Source organism: Sturnus vulgaris, chromosome 2 (genome assembly GCF_052056855.1).
Source record: "Sturnus vulgaris isolate bStuVul1 chromosome 2, bStuVul1.hap1, whole genome shotgun sequence".
NCBI classification, from domain to species: domain Eukaryota; kingdom Metazoa; phylum Chordata; class Aves; order Passeriformes; family Sturnidae; genus Sturnus; species Sturnus vulgaris.
In genome coordinates, this window is record NC_142244.1 from 93,035,613 (window position 1) to 93,060,947 (window position 25,335).

At 41.6% G+C, this 25,335-nt stretch overlaps 1 protein-coding gene across 2 annotated transcripts in view; it reads left to right on the forward strand.

Annotated features, from left to right (window-relative positions):
• Nucleotides 1–530: 530 nt before the first annotated feature.
• RASA3 (RAS p21 protein activator 3) overlaps nucleotides 531–25,335 on the forward strand; it is a 128,703-nt gene continuing 103,898 nt past the window's right edge. For both annotated transcript variants that reach the window (XM_088160120.1, XM_014885082.2), the window contains exon 1: nucleotides 531–789. In XM_088160120.1, coding sequence (XP_088016246.1) covers nucleotides 735–789 — 55 coding nt within the window. In that variant the 5' untranslated portion in view covers nucleotides 531–734. The remainder of the gene's footprint in view (nucleotides 790–25,335) is intronic.

Sequence of the window (25,335 nt, forward strand, 5' to 3'; positions counted from 1 at the left end):
CTCCCCATGCAATCAGGTAGAGCCAGCTTTGCCGCTGATCAAATAGAGCCAGGAGACAGACTGGCCTGCTCTCAGCGCCCAAACGGGTTTGTTTATTTAATACGGGACTTCTTTTCCTCACTAATGAATGGCTTTCAACCTGGGGCATCGCTAGAGCCCTCTCTTTATGGCTGTGTGGGAAAGAGGACTTGCACATCCCTCCCTCCCTCCCTCCCTCCCTCTCTCTCGCCATGACGCCAACGCCTGCTCCTGGCGGCTGGTCCGGGCCGGTACTGGAGCGGGGCCACGGAGTTAGTCAGCCCTCGCCCTGCCCGCGCTGCCCGCTGGGGGTCCCGGCGGGCCCGGGCTGCGGGGCCGGGCTGCGGGGGGCGGCCGCGCTCCAGCTGTTGCCGCGCTCCGCGCTCCCCCCGCGCGCTCCCCCCGCCCCGCCGGGCAGCGGGCCAATGAGCGCCGCGGCCGCCGCCCCGCCGGCCAATGAGGGGGCTGCGGCGGGGCGGGCGCTGCCGGCCCGCGGGGGGAGAGGCGGGCGCTGCGCTCCGCTGGGCTGCGCGGCCGCTCTGTGCCTCGCTCGCTCCAGCCCGGTGCCCGTGCGTCCCGAGCCGTCCGGCCGTTCTCCCTCCTTCCCGTCTGGCGGAGCATCTCGCCTGCCTCCTCCTGCCCGCTCCCCGCGCCTCCGCAGCGGCGGGGCTCCAGCACTGCTGAGCGTCAGGCGCAGCGGCGGCGGCAGCACCACCATGGCGGTGGAAGAAGAGGGGCTGCGGGTCTTCCAGAGCGTCAGGATTAAAATCGGTGAGCGCGCGGGGCAGCGGGCAGGGAGCCCCCGCTGGAGCCGAGGTGCCGAGCGCCCATTCGTGCTGCCCTGCGCTCTGCGTCCCGCCAGGGGAGCGCCGGGGGCGACGGGGCGGGCGGTGCCCGCGGCCCGGGGGGGCTCCGCGGGGGCTCCGCGGACCGTGCGGTCGGTGCCGGGGAAGCGGCCGGTGCCGCGGGGACAGGCGAGCGGCGCGCTGCGTCCGGCAGGCGAGCGGCGCCGGCGGGCGTCCGGGCGTCGCAGGATATTCAGCTGATTTCGCGGGTTTTGCTGTTTATTTTTTGGTAGGGTAGGTTTTTTTCTGTTTTTCTTTCTCATTTTTGCCGCTAAGATACGCTCTAAAAGTTTGCAGGCGGTCACCGAGTCTCAGCACTGTGTGTCACTGGCAGAGCTGGTGTGAAGCCGGCCCCAAAGCGGCCGTGTGCATGCAGGAGCCGCTGTCTCAGCCCCTTCCCTCGGCTGGGGGACAGGCAGGGGCTGCCGTCGCTTGCTCATGGCTTCCTCCGGCTCGCTCTTTGGAGATTCGCTCTTCTTGCTATTGAGCGAGTTCCAAACCACATTATTAGAAAGTAAGCGACAGATGTCAGCGAGCGGATTAAACTCTCCCTGGTTTAGTTCTGAGTGTGCCGGCTGGGAGGGAAATCCCTCGTTTCCGTAAGACAATCGGTCCCACATGCCGAGGGAGCGGTTTTCCTCCCCGGGATGAGGCGTGGGGGCTGCGAGCTGCAGGGGAAGCGCGAAGTTCAGCGGTGGGTACCGAGGGCGTGTGGCTTCTTAATAAAGCTCTTGAAAAATCTCCCTTTGCGTTTCCCTGCGTTCGGAAGAAAATTTGCAGCCACCAATTGGCGCGTTAGATAAAACTGAAACGTGAGATTACGTAGAAAATCTCATTATTGGATAGTGGTGTTAGCATTTCTAAGAGACCATTGCTAGGATCGTTTCCTCGTTAATTGTCAACAGGTAGTTTAGTTACAGCAGTTTTTAAGAGTTAAAATTGTATCATACAAACTAAAAATTATGTGTCCATTTTATATTCTCGTATACATCCATAAAAGAGATTCAGTAAGACTACAGAGTATGGTCGGAGACTTGTTTCAAAGAGGGGAGGGGAAAATAATAAAGATCTTTTCACAAGGGAGAAATCTGGACACCATGTGAGTGATATTGGAAGTTGTTTCTATCTGGTGTTTTTTAGTAAAAGGGCTGACATATCTCGCGTATAGGATGATGATTTGTGGCTGAAGTGTTCGTGTTTAATTAGTTTTTTTGAGAAGAAAATAGTTATGATCTTATACCTGAATGGTTGGAGTCACGAGAGTGTGGGAATTTCTTTGAATTATTGAAGAGATCGAAGACAATAACAACAGCAAAAGTCTTGAGATTAATCTCATTATGTCGCGCACTAAAGTTAATCCTGCTGCTAACTTCAGCTGTCGGAGCGGAACCCCTATCCGAGCTAAGCACTCGATTACTGTAGAACTGCAGCAAGGATCCCCGCTGGTTTTTAGGCTGGATAGCGAGAGGAAGAGCCGCGAGCATCCCGGGCGCAGCGGTGCTGGGCTGGTGCCGTCCTAGCGGAAGGTGTTTCCCGCAGGATGGCGAGCACAATGCCCGGCGCTGCGCAGCCGTTCCGCCGCTGCCCGGCAGGGGGCGCGCCCGAGCGCTTCCGCCTGCCCGCGCCTGCCGGGGGACGCTTACCGGCGGCTCCGCGGATTTCTGCCACTCGTGTTCAAAAGTCACGCTCCGCTCTGGAGCTCACTATCTCCTAGGAAATTTGCAGAGAAATAGGAAGTGGCGGGATTGCTTTGATGGGTTGAGGAAGTATTCCTAATCAGATTGGCCTCGTAGAGCAATCCTAATCTTGTAGAATTTGTGTATGGGGCTTGTAGGCTCCCTACATAAAGTCCTGTGGCTGGATCTGAAGGGAGGTCACAGATTCACAGAGTTGTTAGGGTTGGAAAGGATCTCTGGATATCATCGGCTGCAAAGCCCCTGCCAAGGCAAGGTCACCTAGCATGGGTTATACAGGAAAGTGTCCAAGTGGGTTTTGAATGTCTCCAGAGAGGGAGACTCCATGACCTTTCTGGGCAACATGTTCCAGTGCTCTGCCACCCTCAAAATAAAGAAGTTCTTCCTCATGTTGAGGTGGAACTTACTGTTTCTATTTATGGCCTTTACTCCTCATCCTGTTGCTGGGCACCACTGAAAAGATGATGAACATTGGAGTGATGCTACTTTTTTCAGCTGTTCCCAATAGTACATTTCTTATAGCAGCCCCCATACATGGGTATTTTGGTTTTCTCTCTTCTAGTGACAGGAGGCTTTGAATCTTTAGATGGGTTAAGAGAAAAGTTATTTGAGGGCAAGAAGATAAGTCATTTTCTGTGTTGATTTGCTTTGCTTTATCATGCTGTGGAAATAGTCACTTCTGTTCTTTGGGAGCTTGTTTCATAGCCAAGCTCTGACTGATCTCTGACTTTCAGATATTCTGTGCTTGATCTGATAAGACGTTTCCTTCTCTGTAGCACGTCTGCTGGCAAATCATGAATAGGGACACTGATATACAGGTGTGCCTTAGAATAAATTGAATGAAACGTAGGATCGATGCATTGAGGAATCAGTGCAAACAGAGTGGACACCCATGTTGGCATGCCTCTCTTAATGGCGAGGTGGATGCAGCTGGGAGGCTTCTGGCTGTGCAAAACATCTGTAGCCTAGAGATGTTTGAATGCCCTAATGCAGTGTACTGCTGTGGCTGGCTTGTCCTGTATTTCCAAGAAGCTGCAGGTAACTGAAGGCATTTTCTTCTGCTCATATAACTTGTTCTTTTGGGACTGGTGGGCTGCATGGAATTAGCCATATTTAGCTAGATGGGTAATAACATCCTGGATCTCCTAAGTGCTTCCATGTTCTGAGGAGTGTTGTTTCTAGTCATGCTTGAAGTTAGCTTGAGCCATCTGTCTCCTTTTTTGAAAATGTTGAGAATGTTTGTAGTAAGCTGTGTGTTTGCCTCACTCAGTTGAACTGACAATGGTGTGACACCTCCTAAAGATGTCTCATTGAGATGCTGAAGTTGTGGAGCAGCAATGTGAACTGTTGATGTGGGTACCAGTGTTAAGAGGAGTTGTTACTGTGCTACCTTTTGTCCAGTTTCTTTTGGGGTTAGTTGAATTGAAAGAAGTTAATGCCTGGCAACTTCTGCTCATGTTGCAAGGAAGTAATGTACAGTAGAAACAAAAAAGTAGTACTTGTGTTAATGAATGTGCTGTTCAGATGTCTAGTTGAAATTGATTTATTTTGGCTTCCCATAACTGAAACCGTTGTGCTTATGTCTTTTTTTTTCCTTAATTGAAAATTATTTTTACCGGAATCCCTTATACATAAACAAAACAATGTGTCATGTAAGACTAAACAAACACTTCCTATAAGATTGCCACTTTGAGGAAGTGTGCAGTGCTGATATTTCCATGAGTCAGTGTTTCAAAACCTGAAAGGAAACAACATAAGGCTCTATGGCTGATGATTGGCTGGAAAAACTACAAAGAGAGCCTTCTGCTTGACAACATGACTTCTGTTGTACTGTTAATATTTAATAAATATGCTGTACTTAATTGCTACTTTTTTTGTCCTTAAATGGCATCAACTGTTAAACTTCCAGTTGAGAAAATAAAAGCTCATGTTTAGTGTTTCTACTGTTGAAAGCCGTATGCTGGCTAGCAGAGAACCTGCTGCCAGATTTTACTTTGTGAAATTGTTTATACTTGAAAAATCTAAAGAAACAGCTCATTTGTGAATTTTCACTTTAGCAAGCTTTTCATGTCCCTGAAATCTAGTACTGTTATACTTAGGGGCATTTGGCTCTGCTTTAAAATAGTATTTTTTCTATCAGTAGTAGAGCTTGTTATAGTTCTGTCTGATAGTTTGAAAGTAGCAATTGGGGCAGGAGGATATTGCACACTGAGAGTTTATGGGGGCTGTAATGTAATGAGGAGGACCCTTTGCTCATCATTCTTTTGAGCTGACAGATAATAACAATCCACTTGTGAGCACTTGTTGCCATTGAAGACATTAATGAACTTCTGGAGCTTTCTTTTATCATCTTTCAAAAGGGCTGTTTTGTGGTTACAGGGTGTTGAGGTCTTAGTCTAAAATGTGGGAATTCCAGCAGCATAAGCTATCTTTAGCACTTAGTGTGATTAGAATCATGAAGCAGTGAAATATTTTTGATAAAAGTTGCCTCCTACCTGATGTAGGTTAGTGTTTCACACACAGTTTATTCTAAACTCACACAATTTTCAGGAACTGTAGGGCCTTGTCTATATCCAGTTGACAAAATGAAGATGGTTGGTGTGTAGATGTGCCATCTCTTTGCCTCTTTATTCTTAGTGTGCCTTCTTTACTAATCCACACAGAGCTATGTAGTTTAAGACACTGTGAAAGCAGTTAAATTTTGTGAAACTGAGAGTCTTGGGTAAAATCAGGCAGAGTATTTAGTTAAGTGCTAGTTTACTGGTGTTTAAGCAGGTCATTTGCCAAGAGAAGATACTTACAGGCTTCCATCATTAAACTTGGTACAGAGTAAAGGTTTGAGAGCTGTCTCTACATTTCCCAGGCTAAGAAGAAACTAATCTTGTCCCTGACAAATTTAAGGTCTCCCTTAAGTCTGATAATACTAAGGTTGTTCAGAGAAAGCAATTTTGTCTTGAGAAGATGTCCCTTTTAATGTCTGCTGGGATTTAGTGCCTTGTCTTAAGTGGTTACTTGTAATTACGACTAAATATGTTCGTTCATTGCATAATACTGTAAAAGGATTTATTCCCATTTAAATGGGGCCAAAGGTTCTAGAATAGATATTTTTAGAACGAGAGAATTTTTCTCTCTCACTACATATATATATATATATGGAAAATTATTATTTAGGAAGTGTGAAATGTTTCTTATAAAGATAACAATGTTTTTTTTCCGGTGTTTCTAAGTTAGAGGACCAAGAAGTAAAGAAAGGAAGAAGAGCTATTTGCATCTCACCCTGAATAAATTCAAGACTTCTCAAGACGTTTTCTTCACATAAAAAAGTTTACAAGTGCAGCTTAAACTGACGTTGCATAAAATAAATAAAATAACTGAAAATAATAATAGCAACTGATGTTGCATAAAATAAAAGGTAAAATAAAGTGGTAACTTAATGTTCTTATTGATTGACTGTAGCAATGCTAATTAAGGCTTGAGTCTCACAGGCTATGGAAGGTGCCGAATAAATTATGCAGATTGTCACTGCTGGCTCAGTATTTGAGTTGCTAGATTTGTTGGTGGTTATGTTCTGACCAGCTTGTGTTCAGTGTGCTCAATGGAAAAGGTCTGGGACCAGTGCTGTTTCTAGAGGCAGTGCCATGGCTGTTTATGGACTGTCAAGAGCAGCCATGGCTGGAGCAAAAATGGAGACGATATATTCTGCAAGTGAGATGAGGAAACAGATGTAGCAGTGAAAAATGCTGCAGTAAATGTAGTTTTGGAGAAGATAGTTGTGTTTGGGGCTGCCAGCCTGATATCAAATTCCATAGCTTTCCATCCCTAGCCTTACTTTCTTTTAAGTAGAGAAGGATTCATATATGAGTGGAAGCCCATGTGTTTTGGTTTTTAAAGAGTGTAGAGGTAAATTCACAGGAGTGACTCTGTTAAACAGACCTGCTCAAGGCTTCTGATGCCATTAAGCAAACTTGTTAGGTTTTCTGGTCTTCTTCTGAAATTGGTGCATTTGCAAAAACTGTTACTAATCTGTCTCATGAGAAGCAAATATCTTCTTGCTTCTTCATGAAAGTGATTACCTGGTGGTCAGAGTGCCAAATGCTCTTACATAAGGACATAAAAGTGCTGGATATCTTTCTCAGTTTTCCAGAAAATGCTTTTGAAAACTTCATTGCCTTGAATTACTCTTCAGACTGACAAATGTTTTTTGTAATTTTTTTTTTTTTACTATTTCACTATCATTGGTTAAAACCAGATTTTTAGTTCTGAAATTGCTAGTTAGATGTCGGTATTAGCTTCTCTTGCTCTGTTTTTATGTGTCTATTCTGCCTGATGCTGTTCTTCATGTTTTGCATATTGCTTTAATTGTTTCCTAGCTGCAGTCCAAAGCATGAAATCATGATATGCTCACCCAAATTAGTACCTCGATGTTGCTGAGAATGCAGGTCTTGTCTTTCCCCTTCCCTACTCATCTTGCTGCCAGCCATGAAGTGCTCTTTGCACACCTGCTGTTGTCTGATGCTGCTCTGCTCACAGAAAAGAAAATCCAGTTAACTTTGCAAAGCAGAACCAAAGACAGCAAATTAATTTTCTTTTCAGGTTTAGTTTTTTTCCATTTTAGTGAGCTGTGCACTCCAGTGGTTGTCAGAGGTGTTTCTGGACAAATATCCAAGAGCTGGACTGAGACTGTGCGTGTGTGGGAAATCGGAGGGGACAGCAGGTGCATCCCTTGCTTTCATGTGTGGGTACTGGCAGCATCATGACACTGCCTGACACTTTCTGTGCTCTTCACTCCTTTTCCTTACAATAAGCTTTCTTGATGGTGCTGTATTTGTTACCTGCCATTACACACCAGCTTGGTCATCTGCTCTGGAGAACATATATTAAAGTTCCAGTGAGAACAGCAAGAGGATTATCTGACAAGCTGATGTATCTGTATCTCTGACCTTCTGCTTGAGAGCTACTTGAATCTCACACTCAGTTTGGGAGCCTTAGCTGTTTATGAAAGTTTAGGTGTTTTAGCTGGCATTAATAGTCACACATGCTTCCCCATTTCTCCATCTCACTTTGACTTTTAAAGCTGAGGCACCTAATGTTGATTATCATATTTATACCTAACAGAAGTCCCTCTCCCCTTTCTCTGTATCAAAGCAAGGTTTCTCCTTATGCAGTTACGTTGTCAAATACAGTGATCATATTAAGTCATTCAGTTGCACTGAACTCCCATGTTGCACTGATGCACTGGTCTCCCAATTTAGGAAGATCTCATGTAAACACTGGACAGTGTTGCCTACACCAAGATTAGAAAAACCTCATCAAAAATACTTTTGATAGTATTAATCAGGTTAAATTTCCCTCTATTCTTTCTCACTGACTGATCTCCATTACAGGAATATAAATTAGGAATAATTCAGTTAAAGCCAGTAATTGCACTTCTGTGAGAGCTAAATTAAGTCTTTGAGTATCTCATGTAGCAATTTTTTTTCTTGGAGGACGTGGGGGGGAAAGGATGAGGTAAAATCCACTTTGGGTTGTTAAGGGTTTACTTAATACCTCTCATGTTGTTACAATTCACTTTGCAAACGGATGTGTTTGGAGAATAAATCTTACAGCTGGCTCTTGTGAGAGCAAGAAGCCTAGAATAAAATCAGACGCTTGTAGACTTGGCTGAATACTGTAAAAGATGTGAGTATCAGACAGTTGCATTGCTCATATTGATCTGACCAACAAATGTTCAGCCAAATATGTAAAAGAAAAATTAATGTGTATTTGCCAGTGGACTGTTAATGCTTCTGGGGAGCAAGTCATCTAAGGCTTATATTAATAGTCAAAGCATGTATTAGTAAGTCTTAATGCTGTGCTTTTAAACTTTCTAGTACTGGAGGTTTATGTGTTCTGTGGTTACACTGAGGAAAAGCTTGAGCTTGGAGTTAATAACAAGTTATATGTTGAAAAGCTGATTGTGGACTTGCCCTTTTTAACCTTCTGATTTTACTGACATTTGCTAAATCTTATGAAGTGTCTGCTCTTTAGCAGTGTCTGATTTCTTCAGTGTAGTAGACTGGTGACTGAATTTAGGAACCAAATAAAAGCTTTGTTTTGGAGTAAAAACAAAACAAATCTAACTTCCTTCCTCTCCCATCCTAACCTCTACCAAGGGGAAAGGAACTTCCCTGAAACTTCACATGTTGTTTTCCTCCTATAGAAGACTTTTCTGGGTGAAAGTTTTGCAAAATGTGATGTGAAGCTTCAAAATTATGAAGAACTGGAATATTTTCCCCGTTTTCCTGTCTCAAATTTTAATGGATCATTGCCAGCTGTAAAACACTTCATATATTCAGTGGAAAGTTTGAGGTCTTTGAGGTTTGTTTGGTTTTTTTAATCCTCCTTCTGCCTGAAAGGGAAAAAATACAGTGTATCTGTATTTTTGAAGTCTGTTGAGGAAAGAACACAAATGTTGAAGACTTCTGAGGCTTCTGATTAATGTTTCTGCTGTTCAGTTTTCATTCCAGACCTCTGAAGTATTACCATTTTTTTCTACTTCACTAGAGACTTGTGCATTTGCCTGTTACTAGCTCTCAGGGAGCACTGGGGCAAAACGAAGGTCCCTTCATTAGCCCAACAATTGAGTCTTGCTGAAAGTGTTGCCATTGACTGAAATGGATTAGTGTGCTGTGATGGTAAGAGGGTTTCACTTATTTAACAATGATTGGTAGGTTTGAACAGATAGCATTTGATGCAATGTTTAATTTGCATAAATATGAATGTACTTTTATACACTGCTAGTAGGTGGGTGAACATTAGGTGAAGTGTCTCAGTTCTTCCATGTGCAATGAATGAAAAGTCTTGAAGCTGGGAAGAACAGGTTTCTGTGGTGAGGGGAGGAAGATCTGTCTTCTATAAGATGCATGGTTAAGCTTTCTCCTCATATGTAACAGTGGCTTTGGGAGGAAATATAGTTGTCTGTTTGTCTCTAAACTTGTTACTAAGAGATTTCAAAATCCATTTAGAAGAAGTTTGCATTGAAAGGCCTGAGTTTGTGTTTCAAAAAAAGGAAGATGAAACATTGGAGATGTGTTACACAGGGAGCAGAAGGGTGTTTGAACTTGTGAAGGAGTTTTATTGCCAAGATTTCTATCTGGAGTGCGTTTCTTATTTTTATTTCTTTTTAATTTTATTTATAGATAATGTAGGAATAAAAATGTTAAGTGACCGATAACTTGTTTGGTGGCAATTTGCAAATTTAAATTCCATTCAGTTCCAGTTGCATGAAAAGCATGTAGTATAAATCAACTTTACTGTTTTTAAAATTTTCTTTGCTTTTGAGTTTCATTCAGCTGTAGTATTCCAAGTATTGGAAAGTAGACAACTTAAAATATTTTATTTACAGTTGTGCTTCTGTTATGACTGTTTATACAGATTTCTTATGTTTAAAAAAAGCAACTCAGAAAACCAGATGAACTGGTGACTGAGTTTTAAACTCCTTAAAAATAGGAGGGAGAGGAAGAAGTTTATTTTTACTACTGTTTCCAATTCCTTCTAAAAATATTTCTATTTACAAATTGTTTACAGCTACTTACTTTTCTTCAAGAACTCTAGAAGAAAACGGTTAGTTAGTGGTAGCTTTTTACAAGGCTGTAGTTGATTCTTGCTTGTATTTCCCAGCTGGTGTTAGAGTACATCTGGAATCTATGAAATTCCTTTCTTTGTTCCTCATTTCCTGTTTCATTGAGTACTACAGTGCAACATTCTGAAAGCTATTTCTCTTAGCATCTTCTAAGATGTGCATTTTAAATTAATTAGTGAGTTCTTAAAGGTAGTTATATGTGCTTGTGTTTAACAGTGTAATTGAAAAGTGAAATTGAACTGTATTATGAAACTTCTCAGATGCTTTGTTGTCATATTTCAGTGAAAAATACTTTCGTTGATTTATCTGGCTGTCTTTCAGCTTGTAGAATTGTAGGAAGGAGGGTGGTAGAAATAGAAGAAAAATCTGGTTGATAGTACAAAAGCTGCCTTTCTTAGTCTCTCTCTCCCTCCCCCTGCCCAGGAACAATCACCAGTTTGTAATGGAAAATTAGATCTATTTTGCAGGAGATACAGGGTGTGACATCCTACAGTTACTTTTTGATTCTGGTTTGAAAGGCTGATGACTGCTTTAGAGCACATGAACACAACCTTGGAAAATTGAGCTCTGACACTGTGGCACAATGTGAGAGTTGTGTGTGTCTAAAACAAAACCAATCCATTCTCTCCAAAACAGCTGCATTTAACTTAGATTTACTTATTGGGATTGCATTGCTGCAGATAAGTCATAGTCAGTCATTAACCTATTAGTTCAGTTCCTCAAATGAGAAGTTGCATTTTACCTCCAGGAACATAATGTTCAGGTTCTGAGTTTTGTGTAAAATATTCCCTGGTAGATGAGAGGAAGGACCCATCACCTATTTCTGCAAATGTTCTGTGGCCCGTTCCTCTTTATTAAACTGTAGTCACATTTACAGTGTAGATATTTAATGTTTAGGACTTTGGCTGATGTTGCATAATATTCAAATTTCAAACAGCTGAGACACCTGAAGAACCACATTTGTGCTCTATTAGCATTTCTTGCCCTAAATGTAAGGTAGGAGTGGACCAGCATTACTCTGCTGTAAATATTTGTCTAACCCTGTGTTTTTAGATTGTTCCACATAATTTTGCTGCATGCTGAGGGCCAGCAACTCTTGGATGACTCTGCTTGACCATTGTGAGTATTAGAGTTCCCACTAACAGGAGCTCCACGTAATTGCTGCAGAATAGGCTTAGGTGCTTCAAAGATGGTGATGGCTTAAAAAGGAATTCGTGGTCAGTGGTCATAAAGTCAGGCCTGTTTAAAGCTGGGGGAACTGTTAGTGTCCCTTTTCTCTCCTACTGATATGTGGAGCCAACCTCTGTGCTCTGTGGGGTGGTGCCTGCAATGGACTTCAGGAAATTGGTGTTGCGTGTTAGAGTTGGCAGGAGCTAGACTTCAAGATGGTGTGCCTCTCCCTACTCTCCCATGGCTTTTTATTTTTTTAGGCCTACTAGGCAAAATTGCCTGAGAGGGAGGAAAAAAGCTAATTTTTATTCAGACCAATACTCCTGCCTGTCTGTTTTTGAACGATGATTCCATGATTTTTGACAGGGAATAAAAAGTGCTTGGGGGAATTTGGAATGTTGCACTAGAGCGAAATCATTTCAGTAACTGTGGAATTCTAACAGGCTGATAATTAGTGTGTTTTGACACCTGATTCTGTGGCAGTATTCCAGAAAGTTGTGAGTTTGAAAGTGGAAAAAAAAAGAGCTGAATTACTTTTAAAAGCCAGCTTCAGTATTAAATGTAACCAGTCTCTGTAACAGTCTAGTGGAAAATATTGTGTTTAATATAGTTTCCTGATAACGCCTGCAAATTATTGGTATGCTAATGCCCTGCTACTGATAATGGGAATTGGTAATCTAGTCCTGAATGTAACTTGTACTGCATGCTCTTGAATATGGGTTTTACTTTCTTGTGCACAGTGAATCTCTGGAATTTAGGGTGTATTTTGCTCCTGTTCCGGTGGAATCATATTCAGGTTTCATTGTACTGTGTTAAACTCTTTTTAGTATTTGGTGGCTGTTTGAGCTATAACCAGAAGTACCAGATGCTGGTAAGGTGGGGTCTCTACTTCAGTGCTACCATGCCCACTGCACTGGGAAACATAAAGGAGCAAGTTCTGTGCTTAACAGACCATGCACAGTGGCAGAATGAAATGGGGTCAGGCATGACTATCTTATCCAGGAAGGGCTTAGAACCAAATAAGAGCTTACATGTCTGTGAATTAGTGCCAGGCTGCAGATATGCCAAAACTCCTCTGGCCTTGCGTGGGGTTAACTCAGTGCCACAGAGTGTGATCTGAAAAACCCACTACTTGTGTGGTGGGAAAACCCTGGGTCTGGAGCTAGGTCAGGTTCCCTATTGCTCTCCTGAACTCCACAATACGAGATGTGGATAGGAGCTTCTACCTACTTCCTTCAGAGTATGGAGTCAGTAGCAGGGCAGGACCTTGTAGCTGTGCCTTAAAGACAGGAATTTGGTTCCTTTTGTACTTCTGGAGGAGGCAGTGATGGTGATTTATCAGTGCTTTTGCTGTATCGTAGATATAACATCTGGTGTCTTCAGTGTCATGGTGAAATGCTAAGGTATTTTGCAGTGTATGTATCTTCTAGGGTATCAGTCTGCAGGAGATAGAATTGGGATATTTCTCTTGGGGTAGGTTGGGTTTTGACAAAGGCAAAGCACAAATGTACTTTGGTTTAGTGCAGTTGTCATGCATTTATTTGATACTCATTCTTGCCGTTTTGCCATTGTTTTGGACACGAATGCGTGGGTTTTTTTGGTGTTGTTTCCCTCCTTCCCCAACAAAGTGTTTGTTGCTTCTCTGACCTCTGTGGTACACCTGAAACCAGCTGTGCTGGAGTACTGAGCCTTCACAGCTGCAGGGGGAACAGGGTGTGGGAGGGAAGGATGAGCTATAACTCAGCCACTGAGTGTGTGGTGTTTTTTTTGTTTTTTTTTTTTTTTTTTTGCTTTGCATTGCTTTCTGTTTGTTGAATGATAGTTTTCTTTTGGGAACATGAGATTAGCACTAAAATAGGCCAGCATAGGATGAAGATGACGGCAGTATAAAGCTTCTAAACATGATTTTGAGCCAATGGGTTAGCTTTACTTTAATCAGGATTTTAATTTTCTTTTTTCAACAATGATTCAAGTAAAATCTTTGGAACAAAATATCAAAAGTATGTTTAAGTATTTCCTTTGAGGAATGGAGCACTTAGTTGGATGTTGATAGGGACTGATTAACATGAATTCTGTTCTAGGGCTGTGATTGAGATCTTTTGCCGGGGGGAAGGGAGGAGGTTGAGACTTTTGTAAATTAAAACTAACTCAAAAGGATGCTGCTGTACATCTTCTGTGGTATTAGTGATGCCTCTGAAAAGTCTTTGGTTATACCTAGGCTTCAGAATCATATCAGGAGTTAAAGCTAAGCTGTAGACAGTGTAAATCCTGTGATAGAAAATTGATTTGCACTCTTGTAATAATCCAGATTGGGTGGTTCAGCCCCAAACCTTTAAGATATACAAGACAGTAAGTTTGACCTGGCCTGCTTAATACATTTTACAGTCTCCTCAGGTATAATTTTTAAAGTTCATTAATTGCCTAATTAGCCTTAATGATGAATGAGTTTTTATGCTAATCATTTGAAAGACAGCCTGATTTAGGAAAGTCACTGAAACACGTAGCTGCTGTTCTGCCTGTAAAACAGTCTGGATATTTGTCTCACTGTGGCATTTTGACATTAGACATATGTCTTCATTCATGTTCCTGGCAGCTGGAAGCAGTGTCTGAAAGGCTTGTATTGTTTACCCATGTCTGCTAAGCACCGGTGAGTTTCCAGAGTCAAACACTTGAAACTGAGGGTTACAATCATGAAGGTTGTTCATTGTCATCTTGAGTCCCTTTGTGTACACAACATTCTTACCTTTACAGGATTATCTATTTACTTTTAAAAGAAAAGCATTGTACTGCTTTCAGCCTATGGGGAGTGTGGTACTTGTGTAATGAGTAATTATTTTATTATTATGAATAATAATAATAATTTATTATTAGTATCATTGCCATAATTTGCATTCTGTTCTTGTAGTGGAATACATGGTTTTCTGCCTGTTTGTTTAGTTCAAAACCTGCTCTGGCGTTGTTGTTGAGCTCTTTTGCTGCATTCCTTACTATACAGTAGAATCTTTAATCATCCAGCCTTTTTCAAGATAGAGTTGACTTTCTTAAGTGGGGGGCAGGATAGAAAAATAGTATTTATCAGTCATGGTGTCGATTTCCATCCAATTCTACATTTTTCTGGAAGGCAATTTCGTTGAAGTTGCAAGGATCTTGGACCTGAATATGTATCCAGCTGCAGTTGTTCCATTGTGGCAATCTTCTTTCTTCCTGCTTACTTCCTTTGTGATGTGCCTTCCCCTGCTGAGATGCAGAGTGCAGATGCCTCACAAGCCCCTCTCCAGCTATATGTAGAGATGGAATCAACTGGCTTTGACTAAGCAGTGCCCAGAGTGATGAGAGCCTGCCAGGGGAAGGGACAGGGGAGGACAAGCAGGATTCTATTTCTCTGCCTAGCCAAGTCTTGCTTCCTTCCTTTCAAGATCCTGTTCTTGTCAATCTGCACTTGGAGTCAAATGCCTTCTGTGTCTTCCTGACACGATAGGGCTTTTGCAGTGAAAGTCCTGCCTGGCATAACCAGTATTGGAGAAATGAAATGCAGCACTAGGGCATGTGTCTCTTACAAGGATCAAAAAAGATGCTGATTTCTATTCTCTGGGATTTTGGGGGATTTTTGATTGAATTATTTAAGGTCAAAAGCCAAGGGCTACCTAATATTGACACCTGAATGTTTGCTGGACAAGCTGACTTCTCTTGAGTTGATGTTGCCTATTTTAGCTGAAACAGTTGAGGGACATAGGAAGAGTTTAACAGAAAACAGCTTTAGTACTCTATTTGGTTCTGAAGAACAGAAGCTAAAAAGAAAGCTATAATTAAGAAACTGGTACTAAGTTGTTGCTTTCCCTTTCCCACCCTCCCCTGCTAGTTAGACTCTCCCTGTTGATCTGCAGGATTTAGTGCAATTTTTGCCTTTCTATAAGGTAACAGTAATGGAATTTTGAGCACTGCATTACCAAGGTCTCAGTCCTGGTGTAGAACATTGTTTTGTGCAAATAACTTCCGTTCTAGTTGTTTGGAGTCTAAACAATGTAGAGAAGTCTGCTATAGCCTTAGTAATAAATTTCATTTTGTATTCTAGCTGCTTACCTTTTTGAAAAGCTGTTGTTCACTTATGTTACAATATAACCTTTTGCTTAGCCTTGACAAGTGTTGCCCTGTTCTGAATAACAATGGTTAAATACTCCACTGATCCTTGTGACCTTAGTAACAGAACTCCAGTGCCCTGCTGGTGTAAGGGTGTGTTTTATTAATATTTAGAGCAGAACTGAATAAACAAAAGATTAATTTAATGTGAAGCTATCCTATTCCACTTGTCACGGAGCACCAAGGGGATTACTTGATAAAAAAAGGCAGGCTGGAAGCTGAGCATGGCAACAAAGCAGGGAGGGCAATGATCTTGCCACTGAGGTGGGATAGCCAGGCAAGGGTAGAGCAGGTTCATGATGTTAGCCAGGGTCAACCAAGAGCCTGGTGACCACCAGAGAGCTCTGTAGTGATGGGTAGGTCCAAGGTAACACCAGGATTTGAGTCGTCAGGGCAGAGTCAGGGTTGGTAAGGCAAATGGCCGGGTGCAGACAAACCTGCAGAGCTCCGACAAGGGCCAAGGGTCTGAGCTGGAATGCAGCCCAGAAGTGGGGAAGGGTGTGCAGTGAGGCCTCCTCCAGTGCTTTCTCGCAGGGCTGCCTCCCCAGCAGGCTGCTCGAGTTTACACAGCTGCACTGTGTCACAGCTGGCCTGGAGCCGAGACCCCCGGGGCTGCGGGAGAGGCTCTGCTCAGCGCCCTGGCACCGAAACATCTTGTCTGGACTGGCCTTAAATCACATAAAACCTTCTGCAGTTCGTGATCCTGGGATAACCGCGGTGTGAATTGTAAAGGGTGAAAGGAGGAAGTGGAGATGCAATAACAGAAAATAGGTCTGTGTGTTTTGTAACACTGACTGTGGCAATAAAACACATCCTGTGTGCGAGGGGAGCCAGCCCCCCGTTGTGATTGTTGCAGCCACTGTGACTTGCATTGGACAGCGGGTATTTCCACAGCTCTTTGTGGATAAGGGCAAGTGTGGGAGGCACTAGGTATTAGGTAGCTATTGCTACAGTATGTTACAGTGATTGCTAATTAGACTGTTGGGATGGACAGAAAGGAAATTCTCTTGAAGTCTCTTTAACCTTTTGCAGCTGTGTTTTTGTGCCTTTATTCATCCATGTACTTTTGACTAATATGTTGCTCTCTCATTCTATGACATTTTTTAGTGATTTATTCTTCTTCCCTCTTTCTGTGGTTTGAAAACCGTGTCTGATTGTTGTGAAGTTTCTGGTGCATGCTCTTACTTCTCTCCAGGCTGTGTCAAGTCTGCCCTTACATCATGTCAGCAGCATTCTGTTGATTAGCAGAAGAGACCTATTGGAGTTCAGTGTTCCTTTGTTTCCTGCCTCTTTTCTTTCCCCCTTCCCCAGAAGGATTTTTTAGACTTCTCTGTGTTATTTCTGTGGGGGCTGTGTTGAAGGAGTCTTTGCAGCAGACAGAGGGCTGTGTAGAAATTAGCTTATGAACTCAACTGTGGTTGTCCCTGCAGACCTATACTTGAGATGAAAGGGTTGGTTCTGTTTGCATTTGAGCTTCCTGCTGCTTTGAAAGACCGTGGTGTGTCTCAGAACAGCAGTACTTGCAATATGCTCCTTCCACAGAAGGGAGAATAATGACCAGTGTTTTATAGATAGGCATGTGGTTCCTCATCTTCCTCTTTAGTTCTGCCTGGTTAAAAGAGTTAGAAGTTGTCGCTGATAATACATTTTTTTTTTTTCCTTTCCTGAAAAGGCAATGATAACTCATGCAAAATATTTTGAATTGTAGTCTAAATACGTATCATGGCAAATCCACATCCTGGAGTATTACATCTACATGATGCATATGGTATTAACTGCATGTGAGGCTTGTTCTGCATAATCAAATTGCTTAGAGATTTTTATCTTCTCTTAAGATGCACATGAAGTCTGCACTTTATGGGTTTGGTAATTCCTTGCTGCATGACATGAAGCATTCCCATATGTTTAAGGGTATCTTGCTTGTGTAAGAGCAGGGATATGAGTGGCAGTCAAGTTAAGCAAAGATTAAAGAGACAGCAGTTGCAGGGTTGAGGGGGGAAAATTCACAACTGTTATGTAAAGACAGTAATATAGGATCTCCCAAAACAAAGTAGCAGAGAGCGCCCATGGGATGTGTTCAGTAAGTTATTGAACGTTTCTTTATAGCTCGGCTTGACTGTTAGTGCTGGAGTTGTGAGTTCTTTTACTTAAGTGCAGTGTTGATTCTGGCACTAAGATTAGGTGCTCCTTTGAGCTGAAGGGTACAGCAGGGAGGTGGAAGTGGAGAGAAGTTGAAAGGATGGCTTATCTGTTTAAGTGGCTTTTTCCTCCCTGCTGGGAAGACCACAGAGCTGTACTATCTATTCAGTAAACATCTTCCCCTGGGTGTGAGCTGTTGGTAATTTGCAGCTCTTAATGATAACAGAGAGAGAGAACTTAATTTTAGATAATCCACATGATGTAGGTGGTTGTTGTAAAGCATTTTAAATGGGAATCTGAGGGGAGGGGAGGGAAAGAATGAGGAAGGAAGCTTGTTGAAGAGGAAGGAAGCTTGTTAAATGGGTGTCCTTCTCATTCCTGCAAGTACAGTCTAAGTGGTTAAAGCTCAATGATGTAATTGGATTCCTTGGCAGATTTATTTTAGGTGGTTATTTTGCAGTTATCAACTATACATGTGCCCCATCTCCTTCCATTTAAATGTAAGCCTGACTGGCAGCATTTATGACTTCTGATTCCTGAAGAAAATGAGGCGGGATTTATGTTTAAGATTTGGAAATTCAGTTCCTAATCTACAAGACAAATTTTCGATACATGTGTTTTATCTAGTTTGCCTTTACAAGAGGGAGAGAACTAATGGAAGAGGTACCACTTGAACAGATCTGGGTGCAGGTCTGATAATGGGAGATGGCAGTCTGGGTGTCATATACTTGAGTTTTGTGTTTCACAAGGCTATAACAATTTGTTGGTTTGGTTTTTTTACCTCTGCAATATGAACATGTGTTGACTTTGGTTAACCATGCCAGCAGGAGTTACACAACTTACTTGGAATGGCAGACTGTGCCCGACAGAGGATATCCCGTGAATTTGAGAATGAAGCTTTGTAGATGATAAATGCCAAGGCAAGAGTTAATTTAGTACCCACTTTCCATAAATAGAGGAAGTTGATTCATACAGTCACAGCTAGAGAGTACATGACATGAGTATGTCAGAGACTATACTGTCTTGCTTGAGAACACAAATTTGCTGAATAATGTGGCAGGCAAGTTGCAAAATTCAGTCTTCTACCCTTAGAATGGAAGTCAGAAAGATAAAATGGTGTGGAAGAAATTCTTTTTTTGCTGTAATTGTTGTCTTTCACTACTTGGCTCTTCAATACACCAAATACTTTCACTATTCCAGACACTTCAGGTGTATTTATGATGTAGTAAAAGATTAGCTACATGTGATTTTTGATTGTGCTTGTAGAAAGAGAATAGAGAATTCTTTCATCTCCAATAAAGCTGTATCAAAACCCAGCAGAGTAAGTAGTCAGAAATAAAAGTAAGGTTTTTTTAAATGTCAGCTGAACAGAGAGAGTTTCAAAGTTAAAAGTTGCTTGCAAGTTGTATTGGGTTTTCATATATCTCTGTAACACATGACTATACACTATAAAGAACCATATAATGTAAAGCAGTTACATGATTATTATAGATTATGCAGGCTATGATTGTGTGCAGTGTAATTTTATTATTATATGTTATATATTATTATGGAGAACAACATTTCAGTTTGTATATATGCTTTGCTGACCACAGGTGTTGCTGTTTTGAGGCACATTGCCTTCAAATTACAGCAATAAGCACGATGGGTGGAAGAATCACAGAGAGTATGGCTTGAGTTGTGCTGTTGATCAGGTTGAGTGTATCCAGAGCTGATTTTAGGACCATCTCTGTTTCTAAATGTGCTAACCATCTGGCACAATTTATGTATGTGGTTTGCTTTATGCTTGAGGTTTTTTTTTTGAAGGGGGATGAACAGACATACATACATATAAATTTTCTTTTGGATCAGTTTTGCTGTACTGTAAAAATGGTGTCTAACTGCACTGGTTATTTACTTTCTGGTTTTTAGAAATGTTAATAGAATAGGTGGTGGAGGCTCATACCAGGCATGTTAATGGAGTAGGAGAATAGAAGTGAGTGTATTTCTCAGCAGATCTGCAGTGGAGTTTGGAAAGTTGTCTGGATTGGCAGAGACTACTTTGTTAGCTTTTAAAATAAATAAATTCTTCTGCCAGGAAAAAAAAAGCTGCACCTTGTAAGTTCTTCAATTTATACTAGACTTAAGTAGTCGCTTCCAGGAGTCTGCCCAGAAAAAGTGTTGTAGCGTTGTTTTCTTCACTACTCTAAATTTGAGACTCAGAGACATTAGTAGATCCTGAAATGTGAGCTGGTAGTTCAGGGATTTGTTGCATACTGCATATCAGTGCTAAGCATGTTAGAAAAAAAAGATAATCACTTACCCTAAACTGTTCCCATTAAGTAGGTGGTCAGAAGCATAGCTTTCATTTCTGTCCAAAATTTTTCCTTTGGCTCTAAATTAGTCCTGTTGATACATAACTGATTGAGGATTCATTGCTGTCTGTCCATAAATGCTGATGTTTGGGTAGGAATTGTTTCAACATGTGATAGCTCAATAATACATAGTCTCCCTCATTGTGTGTTTAAACCGTTACAGTGGTGTATTTATAGTTTCTTAAGTTCTGCTCTCAAGCATATGGAATATGCATGAAAAGCAGTTGATGGGCTGCAGTTGAGCCAGACTGACACAAATAAAATCCCCTCATTATGTTCACAGAGATAGTTAGTATGACTAAATATTTTCCTTGCTGTTTCCCATCCATGTGAATCTTGAGTGAAGTTGCTAGTGATTATTAAAAAGTATACACCCCTCTTCTCCACACCTGTAATTGCATTGTCTTGATGCTTTGTAGGTGTCTTGATGCTGTCAGGCTTTGTAGGTGTTTGACAGAAGAGATAAACAATGTTCTCAGTGGTTTTGTAGGGAATCTACAACAACAGCTTTGTGTTCTACACAACATGCAGCTTTTCTGTGCAATTTGAAGTATTCTTTGTTCTACCCTTCTTCTTGATATGTTAATTATGCTATATTGTACTAGCAAAATGACATTTGGCATCAATTTATTTTTACTATCCCATTTGGAGATGCATGAGTGGAAGACATCCTGTACAAGTGTCATGTTTTAGAGTTAATTTTTAAAATTATCTAGCTCTTGTTATGTTGCCATCTGTTTTCCACTAGCTTGAAGAGGAAACAGCTGTTGTGAATAATCTCAAGACAGTATTTTTAATAAAGTCTATTAGGTCTGCTTACCTTCAGTTTGCATGTGCATCACAGGGAATGACTGTGCTGGCTAGGAGGATAATGTGGTTTTGCAGTAGAAACTGTAATGAGTTTGGTAAAGCAGTAACTCTGATACATCTCCTCCATAGCTGGATTTGAATGCAGCTGGAGAGATCAGTGTTAATGGGACACACTTCACTTGCTATAACTGTGCATTGTCTTGTAGAGGGGCTTCTGCCCTCGAGTGCAGTGGTTGGCAGGCAGCTGTGGAGCTGACTGAACCTGCTGCTCGAATGTACAAACTAACTCCTGGCCATACCATGCCATCTTCAATGTGCTGAGCCAGCAGAGGCAATAGCTGTACTTGCTCTTAGGGAAAGCACTGGAGATGACAAGCCAGTGACCCAGCTTCTTCAGCTGACAGTATGCAGTTGTATGGAATTAGAGGTAGCATGTGCATCAGCAGGTGACACCATTTTGGGGAAAACATTTTATCCTCTTATGAAGAATAAGCGTTGCTGATGGTAAGTAGGGTATGGATGCAATTGAATAGCTGATTACCTTGTGGGTTTCTTGATTGTATTTTCGACTTCATTTTGGTAAGGAGCAAGAAACCTCATGAAAGAGATGATGTACAGTATAAGTGTCAATCACAGTGGTGATTCAACTGAATAAAAGGAAAGATAAATGAAAGTAGAGAAGTTGACTGTCAAAGAAGGCCCTGGAAAAAAGTTCAAATTGATTTATTTTAGCTCAAGCGTTGCAGAGTGGCCAAGATTCAGTACTGTTTTACATAGATTGGCTTTCTTCACTTATTTCCCTTTGATTTTGATAGAAAGACTTTGTGTTAGGTCTGGAAAACTTTGCAGGATTAGCAGGTTTTTTTTTCAAAGGGCTCAACAGTAGAAAGAGTGGAGAGGCTAACCAGCAGAGAGCATTAAGTGGTGGTCAGGGAATACAGAGTTGAATGGAGAATGATGATGAATTGAACTGGATCTTCCCATAAGTAGACCAGATTCTTTTTATCAGAGACTTTGTTTCTTTTGCTTGAGTCTTTAGATCAATGGTATTGTAGAACAATGCCAGCAAAAGTAGCTGTGAAAAATGAGCCTGTAGTTTCAGTGCTTGAGATTGCAGCCTCAAATCTTCCAGGAGCTTACATCACATAAACCTGTATGAAGTGTGTCCAGCGCCATGCAGTTGCACAAGCCCTATCCTGTTCACTCTCATTGCTGCCCCATTTATTGCAGCAAGGCAAAAGGCTATGGTGTGGATCCATCAGGAACCTCTCCAGTGTCAGGGCTAATGGCTGCACAAGATCTGTTCTGAGCTGATGTGGTCTGTTCTGCTTCATGGATTTATGTAGCACATGAACATGTGTTTTTGCACCTTGTGGTGGAAGATGGGCAGTGAGCACTCAGCTGGCCTGTGGTGGCTTCAGGTGGCTGTGAAGCTGCAGTGTTACTGCTGAGGACATTGCTGCTCCCTGCTTAAAACCCCCATTATAACTCTTGTCTTCTGACACAGAATGAGTGTGTTGGAATACAGGAAAGGAAGACACTGACTTGCAATTCAGTTGAAAATCACTTATACTTGCTTTTGAGCTTTCCTAGCAAACTTATGCTATTAAACAGTGTTTGCTGTTTCTCTGGAGAAATATCTTATATATGCTAAGAACATATTAGTACAGAAATCTGCTTGTCAAAGGAGAGAAGCTTTGACTGATAACTATAAGACCTCCCAAGAAATAAGCAAATAGCAATGACCCAGAATATTACCTACATAGAGGTCTCTTTTAAAGACTGATGTTTTTGCATTGCTTTATAGGCAGTTTCTTTCATTGAGTGGGAAACTCGCATATATTTTCTGCTTGCAGGTATACCTACTGCCTCACTTCTGAATTCATAATGCAAATATATTCATTTCAGAACAAGTTAGAGCTGGAAATAAGAAACAAGTAGTTTCTTTTGCAGAAACCCCCATGAGTCAAAAATCTTCAGTATGGGAAAGATCTATTCTGACTGCACATCTTTTGAAATAATTCACATTCCTATTCATAAATGGCTCATCTTGGGAAGATGAGAAGAAAGTGTCTTTCTTTGGATCCCTTAGCTCCATAGTTGGCAGCAACATGGTTATGGTTATGGCATGGTTATTTGAGATGTAATAGTGCTGGAGTATGTAGAGGTGAACTTTACCCAGTGGGAACTGTTGTTGGGCTTATGTCTGTGTTACTGTGTGCTTCTGCTGGGTACCCTCTTTCTACTTGGGAGTTCCTCTGCCCTTCTGTTTTGGAATGGAATATTTCAGGCAGCTTCCCATGAAGAGTGTCTTTCCTATGAAAGGAATTTCTGTCACAAGGCATTTTTCTTTTGCAACAGTTATAGTATCTTTTTCATGCCTAAATTGGTGTTCTTTCCACAATAAAGCCATTGGGGACCATTTTTTTTTTCTCTGTATGGATGTGACAGTGCTGCTGGAAGCGTAGCCTGCTAACAGTGAGATATTTCCTGTCATGCTTATTGGGAGCTGTTTGTTTTACCTGTTTGTTAAAAGGACCAGATGCTTTGTCTACTGCTCTGCTCTGCTTTGTGTTTGATTTCCCCCCTTGTGCTGTTATGACAGCAGGCAAGAGGCTTCCCAGACCAAGGTATTGATCTTGACATGCGGCACAGGAGAGCCCTTTGGTGTAAGGCAGGTGAGTCAGGCTGGGATGGCTTTGCTGGCCCTCAGATGCAGCTTCTGCAATCTCTCATGCAGTTGCATTAACAAATACTGTAAAGCATTGCTCCCATGTAGCCTCATCTGAGGGATCTGAAGTTGCATTTTGATTGAAGTATTAGAGAGGGATGGAGTTTGACCATGGAAGTTTTCACAGATGGTGTCTGCAGCAGAATTGGGATGGAATCCAGGTCTTCAACCAGAAGAGCCAGCTTCTTGTGTGGGGATGGAACCTTCCTGCACTGAACAGCTCTGCTACGTGGTATTGCTTTGTAAAATAAATGGACCGCTTTTGAAACCACATGAAATGAGAAAGGGTTAGCTGAGGGTGAATGAATGACTTTGCATTCTTGGGTGATCTCTGCAAAGAAGCATTAGTTTGTTTTGGTAGCCAGATCTCTGGCATATTCATCCCCATCCCACTACTGTATGACTACAGTGTGTACATGGATTTGTGTCCATCCACTCCATGTAACTTATGTTTTACCCTAAAAGGTAAAAAAGGGAATATTTTTATCCAACAAATAGACTTTGGGATGGGCATGTCTATTTATGTGCTTTAACTTCTGCAGCTGGTTATTGTAAATGTCTGTGAAGAGCTTCCTTACAGTCTGTGAAAGTGTGTGATACAATCCAGAAATCAACTTCCAGAAATCAACTTACGCATGATTATCAGAAGCATTCTCTGATTCCACTCTCCTGTTCTTTTGCAAGCCATGAATTTGCACAGGGATTTGAGAAGATTATTTCAAGACCACTTGATATTACACATGTATAGTTTGGCCTTTAGATACCTATTGACACTGGCTGCATGTATAGTATAGCTTCATGTGGCCCTCAATAAATATGAAAGGATTTATTGCTTTCTATTTTTTGAGTTTGAGATAAAACTAGTACATGCTGTATCAGCAAGAAAAACATGATTTTCTCACTTCTGTTAGGCTCTGAGAAAGATGAACTGTAAGTTAATGCGTGTGGGTAAATGCTCACTTTTTGCCTGCTTGTTGTGTTCTGTCAAGTGCTGATGACAGAGTTAACCAAGGTTTTGTGTATTTTGGGCTTTTGATGACTGAGTAGTTGCACCACATAACTGTGATTCAAAGCTGTGAGTTTAAATTTACTTAAATGCGTGTTGTCCTTTTTTGTTGTTGAGCCGAGGAATAAGCTTGATTGCAGTGCCTTCTTCACCTGTGTGTCATGAAAGCAAGCCACTGTCACCGACTAGCTGTGTTGACTCAAAGACTGTGAAACTGGATCTTGGTTTGATTTGGCAAAGTTTTCAGAATATAGCTTCTCAATTAAGATTAACGCTACATTTCAGTATATCTTTTGTACTGTATTATGCTTAGGAATACTGCGCCTTTGTAATTCCATCCTGTCAAATATCCTTTACCTGCCCTTCCCTTTTTAAAGCTTAATACTCCCTTGTCATGTATGAATATTTGTGTAGTCCTAAGCATTTTAAGAAAGAGAATGTCTTCTTTGTTGGTACAGCTCTCATTACTGCTGGCCTCTGCTACTGAGGCAGAGTAGGTTTGTGTAGTGTTAGACAGAACCGTGAAACTGAAGATGCATGTAACAATAAAACTTTGTATTTTGGAGTGGTTGTCAGATATTCCTCTTGTTCATGTTTTTGAATTCCTTCACATCTGCACAGACAAATGATTTCTGCTCTTTCACGAGTAGAAAGTGTGCAAAGTATTTAACACTTCATGAATACTTCACAGTCAGTGTGACTTTACCCCATTTTTTGCAGCTGATATGACTAACTTGTAAACTGAGACCAGAAGACTGAAAGAAAACCAACATCAATCGAGTTTCATTATATTAACACTTTGCATAATTT